General features: G+C 35.0%; 1 protein-coding gene across 5 annotated transcripts; it reads left to right on the forward strand.

Annotated features, from left to right (window-relative positions):
* Positions 1 to 5,240: 5,240 nt before the first annotated feature.
* LOC120328280 (kelch-like protein 3) lies at positions 5,241 to 14,093 on the forward strand. Of its 5 annotated transcripts, none has more exons than XM_078119171.1 (13): positions 5,241 to 5,376; positions 9,175 to 9,295; positions 9,624 to 9,780; positions 10,080 to 10,297; positions 10,469 to 10,615; positions 10,848 to 10,941; positions 11,062 to 11,082; positions 11,232 to 11,308; positions 11,819 to 11,999; positions 12,240 to 12,374; positions 12,512 to 12,667; positions 13,119 to 13,260; positions 13,635 to 14,093. In XM_078119171.1, exons 1-13 carry the CDS (start codon positions 5,312 to 5,314, stop codon positions 13,798 to 13,800), a joined length of 1,680 nt encoding a protein of 559 aa, XP_077975297.1. In that variant the 5' UTR covers positions 5,241 to 5,311; the 3' UTR covers positions 13,801 to 14,093. The 5 variants fall into 5 exon arrangements, with proteins under 5 accessions (XP_077975297.1, XP_077975298.1, XP_077975301.1 ...); XM_078119172.1 differs by having other exon boundaries at positions 12,240 to 12,371; XM_078119175.1 differs by having other exon boundaries at positions 11,819 to 11,867.
* Positions 14,094 to 15,967: the final 1,874 nt, after the last annotated feature.

A 15,967-nucleotide genomic window follows, 5' to 3' on the forward strand; every position in this document is an offset into this window, starting at 1 on the left:
AGGGGGCTGGAAATAGATTCATTCATTTGACCTGCAAAACATCATCATCAAGAACCCATCCACGGTTCTAGGATACAGTTATGAATTCCCGCTTGGTAATTTGCCCTCAGAACATGCTTCTTTAGTGAATAATCCATATGTTTGTCAGTTTTGAAAACACCGTGCCCTGGTATCATTTACATTTTTCATATTCTCTCCATACAATGCACAACCAAATTCTTCAGATTGATTCATTAATGCTTCGTTAACCTCAAAAGATCTTCAAAGTTTAGAAAAAACTCAATGAATTTCGAGTCCTCCAAAATCAGTTTGATGAGCAGTTTCAAGTGCAGAAGAATGTCAAAGTATTTCGGTATATATAAATAACTCATCTAAGCTTTTTGCAGCTGTTATGATATTCATATACCGTTGCGCTTTTTTTTTAGGACTTCTTCTTCGATCCATTCTATTTTTACGGGCATAGTGCCGATAGCATTAGCCATAATAGCCTGCGTTAGGTTGGATTGGTGGAACATTGTCGTATTCATTTGTAGTACAGTATCTAAAATGCGGAATAAATTCATATTTGGAATAAAATGAGTGTTTTTCGAGAAATAAGAATTTCACTAAATACTGACTAATACTTCTCATACATAATGCATTTTATCTGATGTTACTACAGTCCTGCACTGTTTCTACACTAAATCTCGATAAATCAAACAGTCTGAAATGCCCGGTATATTTTAAAACCTCAACTGTCACCCAACAACTTGATACATTATTTCTCACTTCTCATTCCTTTCAACTCTTGCATAACGTATCATTGCTGCCCAGGTTCTTGTCAAATTTATAAATTTAGACCAGGGTCGTGCAACGTATTTTGGCCGAGGGGCTACATGTAATTTACTAATAATTACGCGGGCCACTTAACATGGCATTATGTTCTAGTTCTGATACACTGACTACAGGTTAATGAAAAAACAAGCAATACCCGCACACCAAACTTTTACAATTATTATACCAATAAAACTGTTGTTTCCCAATCATTGATATTTAGGAAATAAACGAATCGTTTGTATCATATCTTTGTATACTACATCACTCGAAAAATAGTCCTACTCCAATTTTTTTCATTCGATTCTGAAAAATACAGCGCGGGCCACTCGAAATGCTTTTACGGGCCATACATGGCCCGTGGGCCACGGGTTGGACGACCCTGATTTAGACTAACTGACATCAGTCAAATTGGTTTGTCACAAACGTGCATTACACAAAAGGTCATTCATCACTGAAGTAAATGTGCTGTAGCCTATAGAGGACTTGCACTGGTCACGTGACTTTATTTACTGGACGGCAAAAAAAAACGTCCAGCTGGCTCCTGTCAATTACAAGTCGGATTTTACGTTTCCGTTTTGTTCGGCTGTTTAAAATGGTTATTTCGTATTGGAGCAGGGGGAACGATTGCAAGTGCAACATCGTACGATTACCATTCTATGTCGGGATTAGTTAGCCAGGTATTTGTTTTCAGAAGCATGGACTTGATGATGGGGGATGTCGTAACCGACAAGCGGTCGTGTGATCCACCCTCAGTGGGAGAAGGGCTGCAATCCCCTCGCACATAACTATCCCCGCATGGGATTGAAAGCTGTGAAACTACCAGGGTGATCAGAGATGCGGAACACTGGCGGTAAACTTTAGTTATCTATTCCAGGGGTTCTCAAACTTTTGGTGTTGCGGAGCCCTTGAAAGGTTGAATATTATTCGCGGAGCCCCAAAATAAATGTTAAAATTTTACTTTCAGATTAATATTCCTGAGCAAGTTAAAAGTACTTTACTTATTTTAAATGCTGAACCCTTTTTAATAGGGTTAACACAAGTCATAGATAAATCTAAATTTCAAACATAATATACTAAAGCTGTAAATTTGACACTTGACCAACATATTGATAAATTAGGGGGCGAAATTTTTCCCTTTTGACATTGAAAGACTTAAAAGGCCGCTAATAACGTGCGCGATATCATTTTGTTACAATCGCCGATTTTTTTCGTCAGCATGGCGTGTTTTTGAACCTTTAAACATCTTTACGTCGGTGTTTATTCTCCCTAAATCAAAAATTTCCCTCGGCATATACATGTATTGTTACACAATGACGACGTTAATTGCTTTTTGTTTTCGTGGGGAAGTATGAGTTTAATGTGAAAAACATGTTACCATATTATAGTCGTCGGCGATGAAAGGCTAAAAATAATAATTAATAAAGAGGTAAATCCGCAACTCCAATTTCTTAATTGAAAAACGCCTTCTAAAATATTAAAACTGAAACTTAAAATGGAAGATCACACGTTTCGTTTTCAGCAGACTCACCTCAGATTGAAAACGCTTTTATAGACATTGTAAATCATAAAATTTGGTGTTATGTTAGGTTTTCATCGTAGTAACTGCGAAATCGAAACACAGTCAATTGTGAGCGCGATCCGCGATGTACCTTTTCTCATTCTGAAGCTACCGGCAGAGCCGAATGCAATAAAATAAATTTCAATTGTTCGTATTTTGCCCAAATATTGTGATTTTTTAAACGGCGATATCTTGCTTAAAAATAATCTCAAGCGCAAAAGAACAAATCAAGTTTGACAAATTCCAAGATCGCAAAAATGCGACTCCAATTTATTTATAGTTGGCAGTTTATCACATATTTTATGTTATTTTAGAATAGTATTTTCATTTTAGTAATCCTAATAGTAATCTCGAACCAAACGTGAGTAACGATGAGCACAATTACATGATAACAACGAGACACGTTAAATGCTCGCATCGGTCATGGATTGAATATTTTACGCAACAGAAATCTCGTTATCCGTTTTTTTAATTGCGAAGAATGTTGCGCGGAAATTTCCGATTTCAATTTTGAACCACCTGCCTCTTAAGAATCCTGGCTGCGCTCCTGCTTATAAATAATGTCATTTTTTAATTCCGCCTCTTTACCATATTTCGAGGCTATATTGTTGTCAGATTTTATCAATGCTGTTATTGCTTCTTTGAACAGGTACAAAACTTTGAGTCGGTATTTTGAAGAGTTCGCGGAGCCCCTGGGTTTCTCTCGCGGAGCCCTGGGGCTCCGTACGGAGCACTTTGAGAACCTATGATCTATTCAACTTTTCACACTTAGTAATAGATTACCTGCTAACTAGGTAAATAATACCTTATAGCAATTGATGATTAATTCTTTACACACGTCAAGTCTGCAATTAGGCCTACCAATAACAGTAGTTTGTCATCTGCTTTCCATTGAAATGAGGGAGCCTATTAATATTTAAAAAAATTGATAACGGCACATTATCACTCACCATCAACGAAATGCTGTCGGCAAACAGTAAAACACAAGCGAGATGACTTCTGGACTTGACACCAAGCAGTCCTGTTAACAGATGATATCCGTATTGCGCGACGTTCCGGATCTTTTTGAAACAGTGGAATATAACTGAAGATCCATTTTGTGTCTATACTATACGTACAGCCAACGGAACAATACGAAATAACCATTTTCAACAGCCAAACAAAACGGAAACGTATAATCTGACTTGCAACTGACAGGAGCCAGCTGGACGTTTTTATTTTTTGCCGCCCAGTAAACGAAGTCACGTGACCCATGCAAGTCCTCTATATAGCATTATAAGTCTGCTGAATACTCAAGAATTAAATTAATAATCAATTTTCCATACAACATGAAAATACCGTGTCGTTGTTTGGGGCATATCTACTAGGTCCAGTTCTTTGAAGTTACCGTACCTATTTAAACAACGTTTAATGAGCTAGTGCTCAACTAAAATTGCTATCCATGGTAAGAATCTACAAGTGTTTTATAGCTTACTTATACGTTTTACCACGTCTTAGCATGACTTAACTAATAAGAACTGAAAAAGACGATGGAAAGTCTACCCAACTCAACTCATATTTCTGGTAGTAAAAGCGTTTTTTTCGTAAAACATGCAACTTCTGGAAATTGGAATAAGTTATCATTTATTACTAAATTTCTATGGAACATTTTAAAATTATGTCCGAGTAGTGCCCGTATATGCGCTACGAAACTGCAGGATAAACGGCATCGTCTCGCGGCCTAGTACCAAAAAGGTAAACATTAGTGAATGACATTTGCAGAAATCCTTTGTTTACACTTAGTTGTTGATCATTAATTTCATTCGCCAAAATAAATGAGACAACGGAGAGTCTAGCACGGGGGCGGGCACGGTTTTTAGATCAGAGACCAAGAAATGTGCCAATCCAGACTGGCGGGTCATGTAAGTATGATGTACAGGTTTATATTTTATGAACAATGTTTACAGTGTTACAGAAGCAATAGTGGAAAACAATGAACCTCGTGCCGAACTAAATTTAACCGCCATCTCAACAAATTATTTGAGATATTTTTAGATAAAATATCAAAATTTGGTCTCAGTTTGGTTGTTATAGCATCAGGCAGACAAGATTGAATTACCGGTTTTGGCCCGCGGGCCATACTTTGCCCATGACTGGTCTAGCACAAAATATGGGACAATTTCTTAGGCGCTATTGTGTGGAATTTATTGTCACCACGTCAACGTCACAGCATGATGAATTTAACTTTTTTTTTGAATGTTCTTCAAGTGAAAGTATAAGTAAAAGCCTTCAGGCAATATTTCATTTAGATTGTCTGTTTGCTTTCTATTTATAGCGATACATTAGGCTGGTTGTTGTCATATTGTTTAGTTGAGCATAGTTTACCTCTGTCGTTGAGACCACGATAATAAAGGTAGCACCTTAACTTATATATCTTTCGGAAATTATCGAGAAAATCAAATGTGGAAATTATACTCTCATGTTAATATGACCAGGGACTATAACCTTTTTATGTTCACAGTGAAAGCAAATTTTAGTTCTTTTTAATTATTGAAAACCGAATTGTTAGATTTTGTTTTGTTTTTGAGAAAAAGTAATCACTGCGCGAAGTTTCAGTAAATTTTTTCCAAAATGAGCAAATTTATTCCTAATGATCATTTCCCCATTATTTTGCATATAATCATGCAAATGTGCAAGAATATGATTAATTTTTATCATGCTTTGGCGAAATCAGTGTCCTGATTGAAAATAAGTTACAGTTATGTAATTTTAGTCCAGAAAAAGAGAAAAGACAATCTATTCATTGTAACTTTCATGCAGAATTTCAAAAATTCAGTTCGCATAAAAGTTTTTCTGATATATTTTTCTCCAACTAGATCTTAAAAACTATTACTTATCAAGCTATTTTGGTTGATCTGTAGTTTAATTAGAACTTTCTAATCACCTGAAACTGAAGAAATGAATTTATCTCTTGATGCATATGATTTGAAGCACTGTGGAAAAATGATGATGGCACTAAACGAGTAAGTACATTGAAATAGAAATTTTCGTTTGTTAACATTGCATTGAAAACAGACTGAGAATATTTGGGATCTCATTAAATATAATACCAAACCTTGATTTGAAAAATTAAATTCAACTAAACTTGCAGAATTATTACACTTAAAATAGACTTAGAATATTCTGCCAGACAAGTTTTATACAGATATTAGCTGGTGTGGACTACAAATCTAGATATTAAATAGCTTCGGACTACGGTATTGCCGGGAGGTATTAGGATTCAGAATAATTTAGAAGCCAGGGAATGAATGTCTAATTGATCGAAATTGATAATTAATCAATTGATAATTCAAATCTAATTAATAATTTTAGACATTTATGGAACATAGAATTATTGTATGACATTTTTTTTGGCTTATTCCAGAAATGCTATACAAACAAAACTGGCTGTTTAGTCTATATTTATTCTGTAAACTATATTTATGTGTGCTAAGTGTGTACAATGAATAATGTGATCCGACTTATGGTACATTTTAATTAATGGTAGGGAAAACTTCAGACTCTGCATGTGGCGTGTCGATAGCTTTTGCTTGAAAAACAGCAGCGCTCTGATATTGCTATGCATTAATGGTGCATGACTGGCCAGAATAATGATGAGACAATAACTCAGCAAACCCATCCCATTTTAACTTAAGATAAGAAACGAATTAAATTAGTGGTGGGGCAATAACAGGGTAGTAGCAAATAATAAAAAAGGGGGAAATAAATGCTCAGATATTCACATGAATGTGTTCCCATGTTTGATATACAAGTATTCACAGATGGCATATAAAAGTGTCCCTGTGTGTCATAGTAAAGTGTTCCCATGTGTTATATAAAGTGTCATATAAGTGTTTCTGTGTGTCATAAAATACTGTTCTCATGTGTTATATAAAGCGTCATGTAAGTGTTTCCATATGTCATGAAAGTAAACATTGTTCCCGTGTGTCATATTAGTGTTCCCATGTGTCATAGGAAAATGTTCACATGTGCTATATAAGTTTTCCCATGTGTCATTTAAAATTTCATATGTGCTATATAGAGGTGTTTCCATATGTCAGGTTAGTTAAGTTAATTTATTTCGACTCCATGATCAGCATAAATGCGATAAAACGGTTGATAAAAACACAAACTAATTATGAAATTAGGAGAGTAAACAAAACCTTGGATAAGGTTTAAAACGCACAGAATATAAGATGGTAGGTATTGCCGAAAAGAAATGGCACGTGTTCACTCACCTAAAACTATTGAATCAAATCATACACATCCGTACACACACACACACACACATACAACTATAGGGCATTAATAAAATTAGAAAAAAAGAGAGAAGCTTCAGATAAATTATACGATAACAAAAAATAAATTAATAAACACTAAAAAAAAAATTAGAATAAACGATAAGAAATGTAGTAAATATTAAGAATTGTTCGCTTCACCATTTCAATAATTTTATAAAAATTCCCAAGCATGAGTGGACAGTATTTAATAAAAAGACAAAAAAAAAAGATTTCGCCTAGCTGATTATAATTGGAGTCAAATGCCAAATTGCTCAACCAAAGTTGCCAAAGTTGAGTGCATGAAGAGGCGGGATAAATTTTTTCATTCACCAAGGACATGCCAACATATTGCCAAATTGTAGTCCAGATTACATCAATTATTGAATACTACTGGTAACAGTTTAAGTATAATATAATTAGATTAGGGGATTTATACTGAGGTAGGGATTGTAATTTATTGGTTATAAAGGGTGGGAACAAGGATAAAAGAATTATGGATGTTTTTTCATAGCTTCCTTTGAGATTAACACAGAGATTCATCAGAGTCAGTCGTAGCCTAAAAAACTACTTTGGTGAACAAGTCAACTCCACGGCAATAGCTTACCTAAACATAAAGTGCATGCTACACAGGTTTGATTGCTTCGAAACTATTAAAACGTATCATTGAGGTTTTGGGACAGTAATTTTTAATATTTGGAGACTAGACAAGACTTGACTTGTTTTTGGAAAGATTTTTTTGACTTGAATGTTTTAAAATTTGAGAGAAGAAAGTTCCAAAGTTTGGGTCCATTACGAACAGATAAGAAAAATTCCATATATCATATAAGTGTTTCCATGTGCCATAGAAGACATGACGTGTTATTTAGGCTCTAAACGCTTATAGTTTTTTTTTCCAAATCACAAATTTGTGTCATGATAACAATGATACTTTATTTTTATATTCGCACAGAATTGTGAATCCGGTGAGACTGTGAGAGTTATACATTTATCAGCGGCAAATTGCTAAAGACAAATGAAGGAGGGAATTTGCAACGCAAATTTTTTAATTGAAAAGCTGCAATATAAAATACTAAAAATAAGACGTAACTATTTTGTTGTAGGATGCCCGCGACAGATTCCCTGATTGTGATGATATATAAGATAATTAATCTGATTCAATCAGTTTTATGTTACTAAATAAATTGAACGATGCTATCACTTTGACGGCACAACTGCAGTTAAAACTGAACTAAAATCAAATTAATAAAACGTTTTAAATATGCCCATATCGGTTATGAATTGAATACTTTGCGCAACGGAAATATCATTCGTTGAAAAGTTGGCTTTTTAAAGAAGTAGCGTAACTGTTTAGAACTTTAGACTGTTTCCTCGGTGATTTCGAAGCGATAAATAAATTTTTCTGAAACACGAAGTGACTGTACTAATATACTTTATATGCATTTTTATTGTACCAAATTTAATTGTTCTCTATGGGACTTCATAGCAGATCTTCGGATTTTTTAAACGGCGATAACAAACGCGGTTGTAATATAGAGTACTTATGTTTTTATTTACATGGGTGACATTAAACACAATTAATTTGGTTTACACCATTTTTCGGAAGAGATCTTACGCGAAAGATCATTTAAAGTGAAAAATGAAGCATTGTGACCGGAATATCGCCAGTAAGTCAACATTAATAATCGACTCGAAAGAAAGCGCTCGTCTTCGTTAAATAAATTAGAAATCCGAAATACAAAAACTCTCGATAGCGCCGAAGAGGTGGACACCGAATCCTGGGATTCGGTATTCTGTATTTCCCATCCTGAGCAAGGGAACGGGTGTGCGATAAACTTTCGCTTTCGAGTTGTATTTTTTCAGTTAAAATTATTGCACTAGCAGCTGGTGCACTTTGATCACATGACCACTCTTCTTCATACGAACATAGGAAAAGCGGTGTCGCATTCCGACTCCGGGTCGACACCTTTTGTGGGAGAAAAGGAAGCGGAATACTTGTATAAAACATCATACTAGTAACAGAAATTTTGCTGTTAATGCAAAATTTCGGTTTATTAACTGGCATTATCTGCGATGCCTGCGCCACATAGCTTATGCAATATAGTTATGTAATGCAAAATTTAATTACAAAATTACTCGCGCATTGTTTACTTGTCAACTTTATACTCGAACAAAAATTATTTGTGAATTTTAAAATTTATCTCTTCAAAAATGGAAAAAATGGCGATTTCACAGTTTTTCAAAATAACTGCGAAAGGGCCTCGTACTTTTCGCAAAAAAGCGCTAATAGTGAGCACTGCAGTGTTACATTTGGTCACTAGTTAGTTATTTTTGTATTCAATCAACTGGAATAAACGTCATGATTCATTTATTATCAAGCTGTCTTATTTGCTTTTCTCTACCCTGGAGTTGAAACAAAAAATTTAACGATGCTTTGAAATGAATACAAACTTGGTAAGTTTTGCAGTTTTTTTAAATGTAAATATGTTAGTTAATTCATTTCAGACAAAGAGAAAGCAAAGAACATAGTGACTTCGCAATTATGGTTGGTGATAAAGAAATACCAGCACACAGGAATGTTCTGTCAGCAGGATCAGATTACTTTCGTGCAATGTTGTCTCATGAAGTGAGTGTTGAATCATGATTAATCAAGTAATAGAAGATATTCTCTTGTTTAACTAATAGTAATAATTAGGATTTATGAAACCCTATAAAAGGCTCTGAGCTATATTCCCTAATACTTTACAACCCCACCGTGAACTCGGCGAAGATTGAGTCATAAAACCTCCCAATATGCAGGGTAGCCCAAAAGTTTTGATAGTCAAGTCGGATAACAGTTATCCGTAGTTAATTAATTCAGTAACTGTTAACCTACCTTTGGCTCTTGTCAACCTTGTCAATCTTAAGTGTTATATATGCCAAGAATGAACATAATTCGTTGCGTTATATTCCAGAATGTTGAAAGTAGAACTGGTATTGTGACAATGCAACAAGTTCAGTACTCAAGCGTAAAAACTTGCATCGATTATATTTATACTGGTAATATTCTCACTCATGATGAAGAAGATTGCGAGCAACTTATGCACACCGCGTCTATGATGCAAATAAAGGGTGAGTGGCTTGTGTTAAATATTTTCAAATTGATAATGGAACAAGTTGTATTCTCAATCAATTTGTATAGAGTTAGCTTTATCAGCCGGTAAGGAATTCTTGTAATGCCCAACAACAATATTGACAATCAGTCCTTTTTTTGCCAAATTTTTGTTAAGCTTTTTGTAGCTTTTTTATTCCTTTTTCTCTGTTCCCTCGGTTGAATTGATGAAAAAATGAAAAATAAACCAAATACACGAAATCTGGAGTCTAAAACAGCTGTTCTCTGCTTTATATATTTAAATCACAATTATATTCAGGCTTGTGCGACAAAATTGCAATATTGCTTGAGGAGGAACTGAGCCCAGAATCGTTCTATTCAACAAAGATGATTGCAAACACTCTCAACTGCACTGGTTTAGTTGAAAGTTGCAACAAATATGCTCTGAAGAATTTCCAATCAATTGCCACTGAGGACGAGTTCAAACATTTGAATGAAGATTATGTTTCCTTCCTGCTTGGATCAAAATTAATCAATGTATGGGATATAAAGATAAAATGAAAATATGTTTCTTGTTCACTTCAATAGAAATATGTAGGTCCTTACTCACACATGATATTTTTAATCATAGCCCAGTAAACCATTAAAATTTGTATGGAAGAACTCAAATTCCTACATATTGATAAATAAGACTTATTTCAATTATAGGCGACTGAAGCTGTCAAGTGCAAAGCTTTGATTATCTGGACCAACTTTGATTTGGAGACTCGGGCATCGATGTTTGGAAAATTATTAGAATATCTGGATTTGTCGAAGATTTCGGAGAAATATCAAAAGTTTTTGGTGGAGAAAGAGGTTGGGGAATTAATTTTATTTTTTGGCATTGAGGATAGTTATTGTAGTGGAGTACTTGACATTGCTGAACATGTGACGTTTCATTTTGTGCCAAGTTACAGAAAATAATAACATGTGTGACGTTGTTGACAGCTAGTTTTGTGTATTGTATACATTGAACACTGATTTATTACTTCATTTTATACATATGAATATTACACCCAGTGACAATGGACTTTGTTCTGTAATTCAGCCTTTGGTCTTTGATTCTGCACGTCACCATGCAATACTGATGAATACTTTAACTGGTGGACCACGTATTGTAGCTGAAGATATTGACATCAAAAGTACGTACATTGATTGGTTTTGATAACGTCACTAACTGGATAAGCAAAATTTTGCTAATTCAGTTTTCGTCACAAGTCATTGATTTAAAATTATTTTAAAATAGTTTCTCACTTTTTCAGATGCTCCCAAGCCAATTAACGGTAAGTTTATAGGAAACAAAATGTCGTATTATTTTACGTAAGGTAGTGGCATGATTTCATGGTCTTATAATACAAACTAGGTGTTATTTGATTACTCTATTCTATTGGTTGATTCCCATTCGTGTTTACAATTCTCCATTACTATTCAGCAATTGCTGTTTTTAATATGAAATCGAGATCAATTCAAGCATTTCATCCAAAGATGAAAACTTGGACGAAACTGCAGGTTTGACACTGTTATTGGATAATTATTCATTGTTAATTATTGTGTTATTCAAATTTTAGTCATCTATTTATTTGCAAATTAAAATATTCTTTGTAACTGATACATGACTAACTTCAGATGCTACTATGCACTTGAAGAAAAAAATGAGGCTGAGGTAAAATTTTCGAAACGAAATTCCAACTAAACATATTTCTTGAATTTTCTTCTGAATGATTGGACTTTGGTGCGCGTATGTAGTCTGAAATAACTTCATTACATGCGTTAAAAATATCCCAAGTTTCTACTCTTGGACCGACAAAATTTTGACCACAGAAACGTCAATGCATGCAACTATTCTGGTAACAATTTTGAAATACCACGTGACTTCTTGGTGTCCTTTTTGAATGTTTTTCTCCCAATGCATAGTCATGTTGTGTACATAGTCATTAATTTCAGATCCACGTTGGTTAAACCAAAATATTAATGTAAAGCGATACCATGGTTTTATCGATTGCTTTTTTTTTTCAACAGAACATCAGAGTTGACTTTATGGGCAAACGCTTCACCGCTGTAGTACTCGGTAACATCATCTATGTTCTTGTGTTTATGGGAACCAATTATCAACTTAAATATACTGATACCAATGCTACATGGGTTAGACTGGCAGATCGGAGGTTAACAAAGAAACGTGTGACTGCTGTTGCATTTGAAGGTTGGTATGACATAAGCAAGTTTTTCTATTGGAAGTGGAGTATTCTAATTTTCCATGGTTGTCTAGCTAATCCTGTACGCTTTCTATAATTTGCTCGTGACTCCACAGTCTATAATAGATAATGTGGTGATAAATGAAAAAACAGATGAGTGAAATTGCTCTAACTGACAAGTATGTACATGAATCGTGTTGTCCATACGAGCGATCTTCAAGGCGTTCATTCATTTTTTCAACAACCAGGTTCAATCTATGCATTTGATGATTCTGGCAACAACAGTAAAGCAGTTGAAAAATTTGATCCATCTGGTGGAACTTGGTCTCCTGTCACTGATAGACCTGTGAAAGGATTTTATTCATCAATAGTTGCTGCAGGTGGTAGGTTTGATAAATGATGAAGTCATACTTCAAATAATAAAATTCCATATGTGATTTCAGAAACTTGTGTTTGGTGAAAGAATTTGTGGTTACATAAAAGATTTCCAACTTGCACATTGATTTTTCATTTTATTCAGGCTTCATTTACTGTATTGGAGGTCTCAACGATGGATACCTATCCAATACTATGAAATTCAATTCATCAGATTCAACATGGGCGAAACTTCCTTCAATGCCGACTGCAAGAAATGGTGCAGCAGCAGTTGAGCTTATTGGGAAGATTTATGTCGTGGGTGAGAATTTGCTTTTAAATATATCTTGTGTTGCGCATGCACTGCCAATCAGGTACTCGATAAGTAGCAGGTCACAGATATAAGTCAGGTGCACGGATATTCTGCAAATTGACAGTTAACTTACAACTTTTAATGCAGCATAAGCAAACGTTTCACCTACCGATACTAAACCCTGAGATCTTTATCCTAATACCGTTAACATCAAGTCAGGCGTGTGCTTCATGAATTTAATATTTTTCTTCAGACTGACTTTTAAATGTAAAATAACTGCAAATTGTTCGTAATTAATTCGAAGTATTTTCATTATATCAGTTCTTGATAATTCCAGAATCTTTCTTGATTGGCAGTCGGAAAATAATTCACTATTTGACTTGTGCCAAACCAAAGCATTGCAAATCGGCTGACTAATATAAAACTTTCAAATATTTCATCGTTGTTATTGTTTTACAAGGTGGATACAACAGTGGCTACTTGGACATTGTGGAATGCTTTGATACAGATGCTGAAACATGGACCACTGTTCCCAGATTAGGCAATCCAAGAAGATTTTTTAAAGTCTGTGTTGTTGAAGGAAAGATATTTGCTGTTGTAGGGTGAGTTGGAATTTGATTTATGAAGATATTCATTACACGTATTCATTATTCAATCAACATGTTGCCCAAACCAAAAGTAAAAACAAGGTATTTTGTTTATTAATAATTCAAATTTTGAATAAGCAAACCATTTGACTGTACAGTTGCTGTGACTGGAAAAATTCGAAAAGTTTAGCATGGTTAATCGCAACCCGGATTGTGTCATTTCCATGCGCAGATATTACTGAAAAAAAACCCACAAAGTGTGCCCTATCGCTCCTCATTTCAATAGAATTATTGAAATAAGTGAAAATTTCAGCGAAGTATTACTATATATATATATCCATTCTTGAGTTGACTATTTATTACTTGATTGCGTCGTTATTCCGTTGCAGGAATAATTACAACCATGCAATAGAAGAATATGATCCCGCTGTAAATTCCTGGAAAGTTGTTGAGACAATGGATGGGAAAGAGATTGAGGACTTCGCTTCCATTGCTTTAAATGTTCCTTATATAAACAGTGAATGGGTATCCCAAATGCAAATGCTTCCAGTCTGAGGCCTTTTACAAAAATGATTGGCAATCACTTCAATGTTTGTTTGAGAACTGTTACTGATTTACCCATACCACATGCTTGATTAAAACAGCAGCTTTTTATTGTATAAATAATTTTTGTATATAAACATATTAATTGTAATTAGTCATTCCATTATGCCAACTTATTATGAATAATAGATTACGTTGGTCGAATACCAGTCTCCGTTGGTTCTGAAATACCTTGTCTGCAAAATAAAAGTAAAATGTGAATTTCAGATATGATGAAAAAATAAACGCTCAGTTACTAAACATTGTATACGATCGTGGCCATTATTGTTCGCGTCATGGTCCCTCCAAGTCTATACTTTTTGGGAAGCTTACAAAGAATCACTTTGTTAATGACTGATTGCCTGGATGCGATAGCTAAGTTTCGCTCCAGCAATCTGCTTCTGTATGGGTGACTATGTTTGGTGAATTCGGACACAAACGCAGTACCAATACTTGATTCTAAAATGCTTTTTTATAGAATGTCAATAAACCGGGACAGGTTTGTCGGCATAACACAATGGATCTGGGTATCTAAATCCAGTTAATAGGATGTTTGACGCTGACATTGAAAGTAGCATATATGTTCTTTGAATATTAAACAACAAATTACTCAGACCAAGTCCAATAATTGCGGTATCGGTAATTCAATCACTCTAAATATATCAACTTCAAACGTATTTGTTTTTTAATAAAACTTCGTTTATGCTTGTATTTATTGTACCCCACGTGATTCGAACATGCGAACCCGCGCAGGCAATCAGAAGCACTGTAGCGAATGGATTGCCAAGGCTTCACGATGCTCCACACCGTCTAAGGTTGTTCTAGGCGCATAAGAGCTGTCTTGTGTTTTGTTTGCATGACGATTTCACCGCAATCATATTTATGTGCGACATGAATATGGGGGTAGAACAGTTTTTTGCCAAGATAATATGTTGTTGGATAGGTTTGAAATTTAAATTCGTCAACGATTGAAAGGCTGAGGTTTCAATAAAATTTTGATGTCGTGTTTGTTTCATATTTTGTGCAATGGATCTTGTGTTGAGAATGTCACAAGTCGTTTGATGATGGTAGTTTTATATAAGGATTTTTCATTTATCGATTTGGGCAGAAAATTCTGCGTAGCGCTTAGCCATATGACAAACCACGGCCTTTTGTCCGATCATGGTGTATGAATAAATATGGGTTAGAATGCACTTATTGTTTGTTATGTAGTTTTTTTTCTTGCATGAACAAAGCTGATGGCAATTACATGTTTCCTCGAAAGTCCACTTCGTTGTTCAAAACAGTACCAACACCAATGAGCAATAACCCAAAGGTGACGTAACAGAAATGCTTCCGTCACTCCGACATATTTTCAACCATAGTTGTAAGTTTTGACCAGGTTTCATAGCTACCGCTAGTAATCGTGCCTATTCAGGTACGTTTCAATTATGTATATCAAATACCTTATTGGTCGGTTTGTCGCTGCAAGAGTTGTAGTTTAATAATCAAAAAATAGATCCAAAAAGCTTAGGTAGCTTAGACTAAATTGCTGGTATTCTTCAATGCCAAGTGGTTAAAAAATTTAAACCAAATGTTTTTCTCGCATGTAAATTAGTTCGCGACCATCATCTCACAAAATACCAAAATTAATTTTTTTCCGGGGGTCGGGCAAACATCCATTGCATGTGGATGACGCACGTCATCAAAGCCTCATTTCGCAATATCGCATGTAACCCTGTTCGCTGCACTGGTCAGTATGCAAGTGCAGTTTTAAGTATCTTGTGGCGTCTAGAGCTGCCGCAAAACCATGGCTGGATTTCCAAACCATGGCCGCTATTGCCAAACCCATGGCGACTGACTTTTAGCTGCCGCAAATCAATGGCGATATGCCGTTACCACGGCAGCGAGTTGAAGACCAATTCAATTTTGAGTTCAATTTTGCTGCAGTAACCACGGCATGCCAGCTGTAATGGTAGGGCTGCCCCATGATGTTGACAAAGATTGGGTAAGTTGGAACATTATTCTTATGGAGACAGTTTTGATAGATTTGGGATTAGATTTCAAGTCTAAGTAGATATAATTCCGAATGTTAAATTTAAATATAGTACATGACTTTGTGGATAAATCATGGCAAGAGCCGCCATCGGTTCGTTCGTGG

This window comes from Styela clava, chromosome 13, assembly GCF_964204865.1.
Source record: "Styela clava chromosome 13, kaStyClav1.hap1.2, whole genome shotgun sequence".
Taxonomy (NCBI): Eukaryota; Metazoa; Chordata; class Ascidiacea; order Stolidobranchia; family Styelidae; genus Styela; species Styela clava.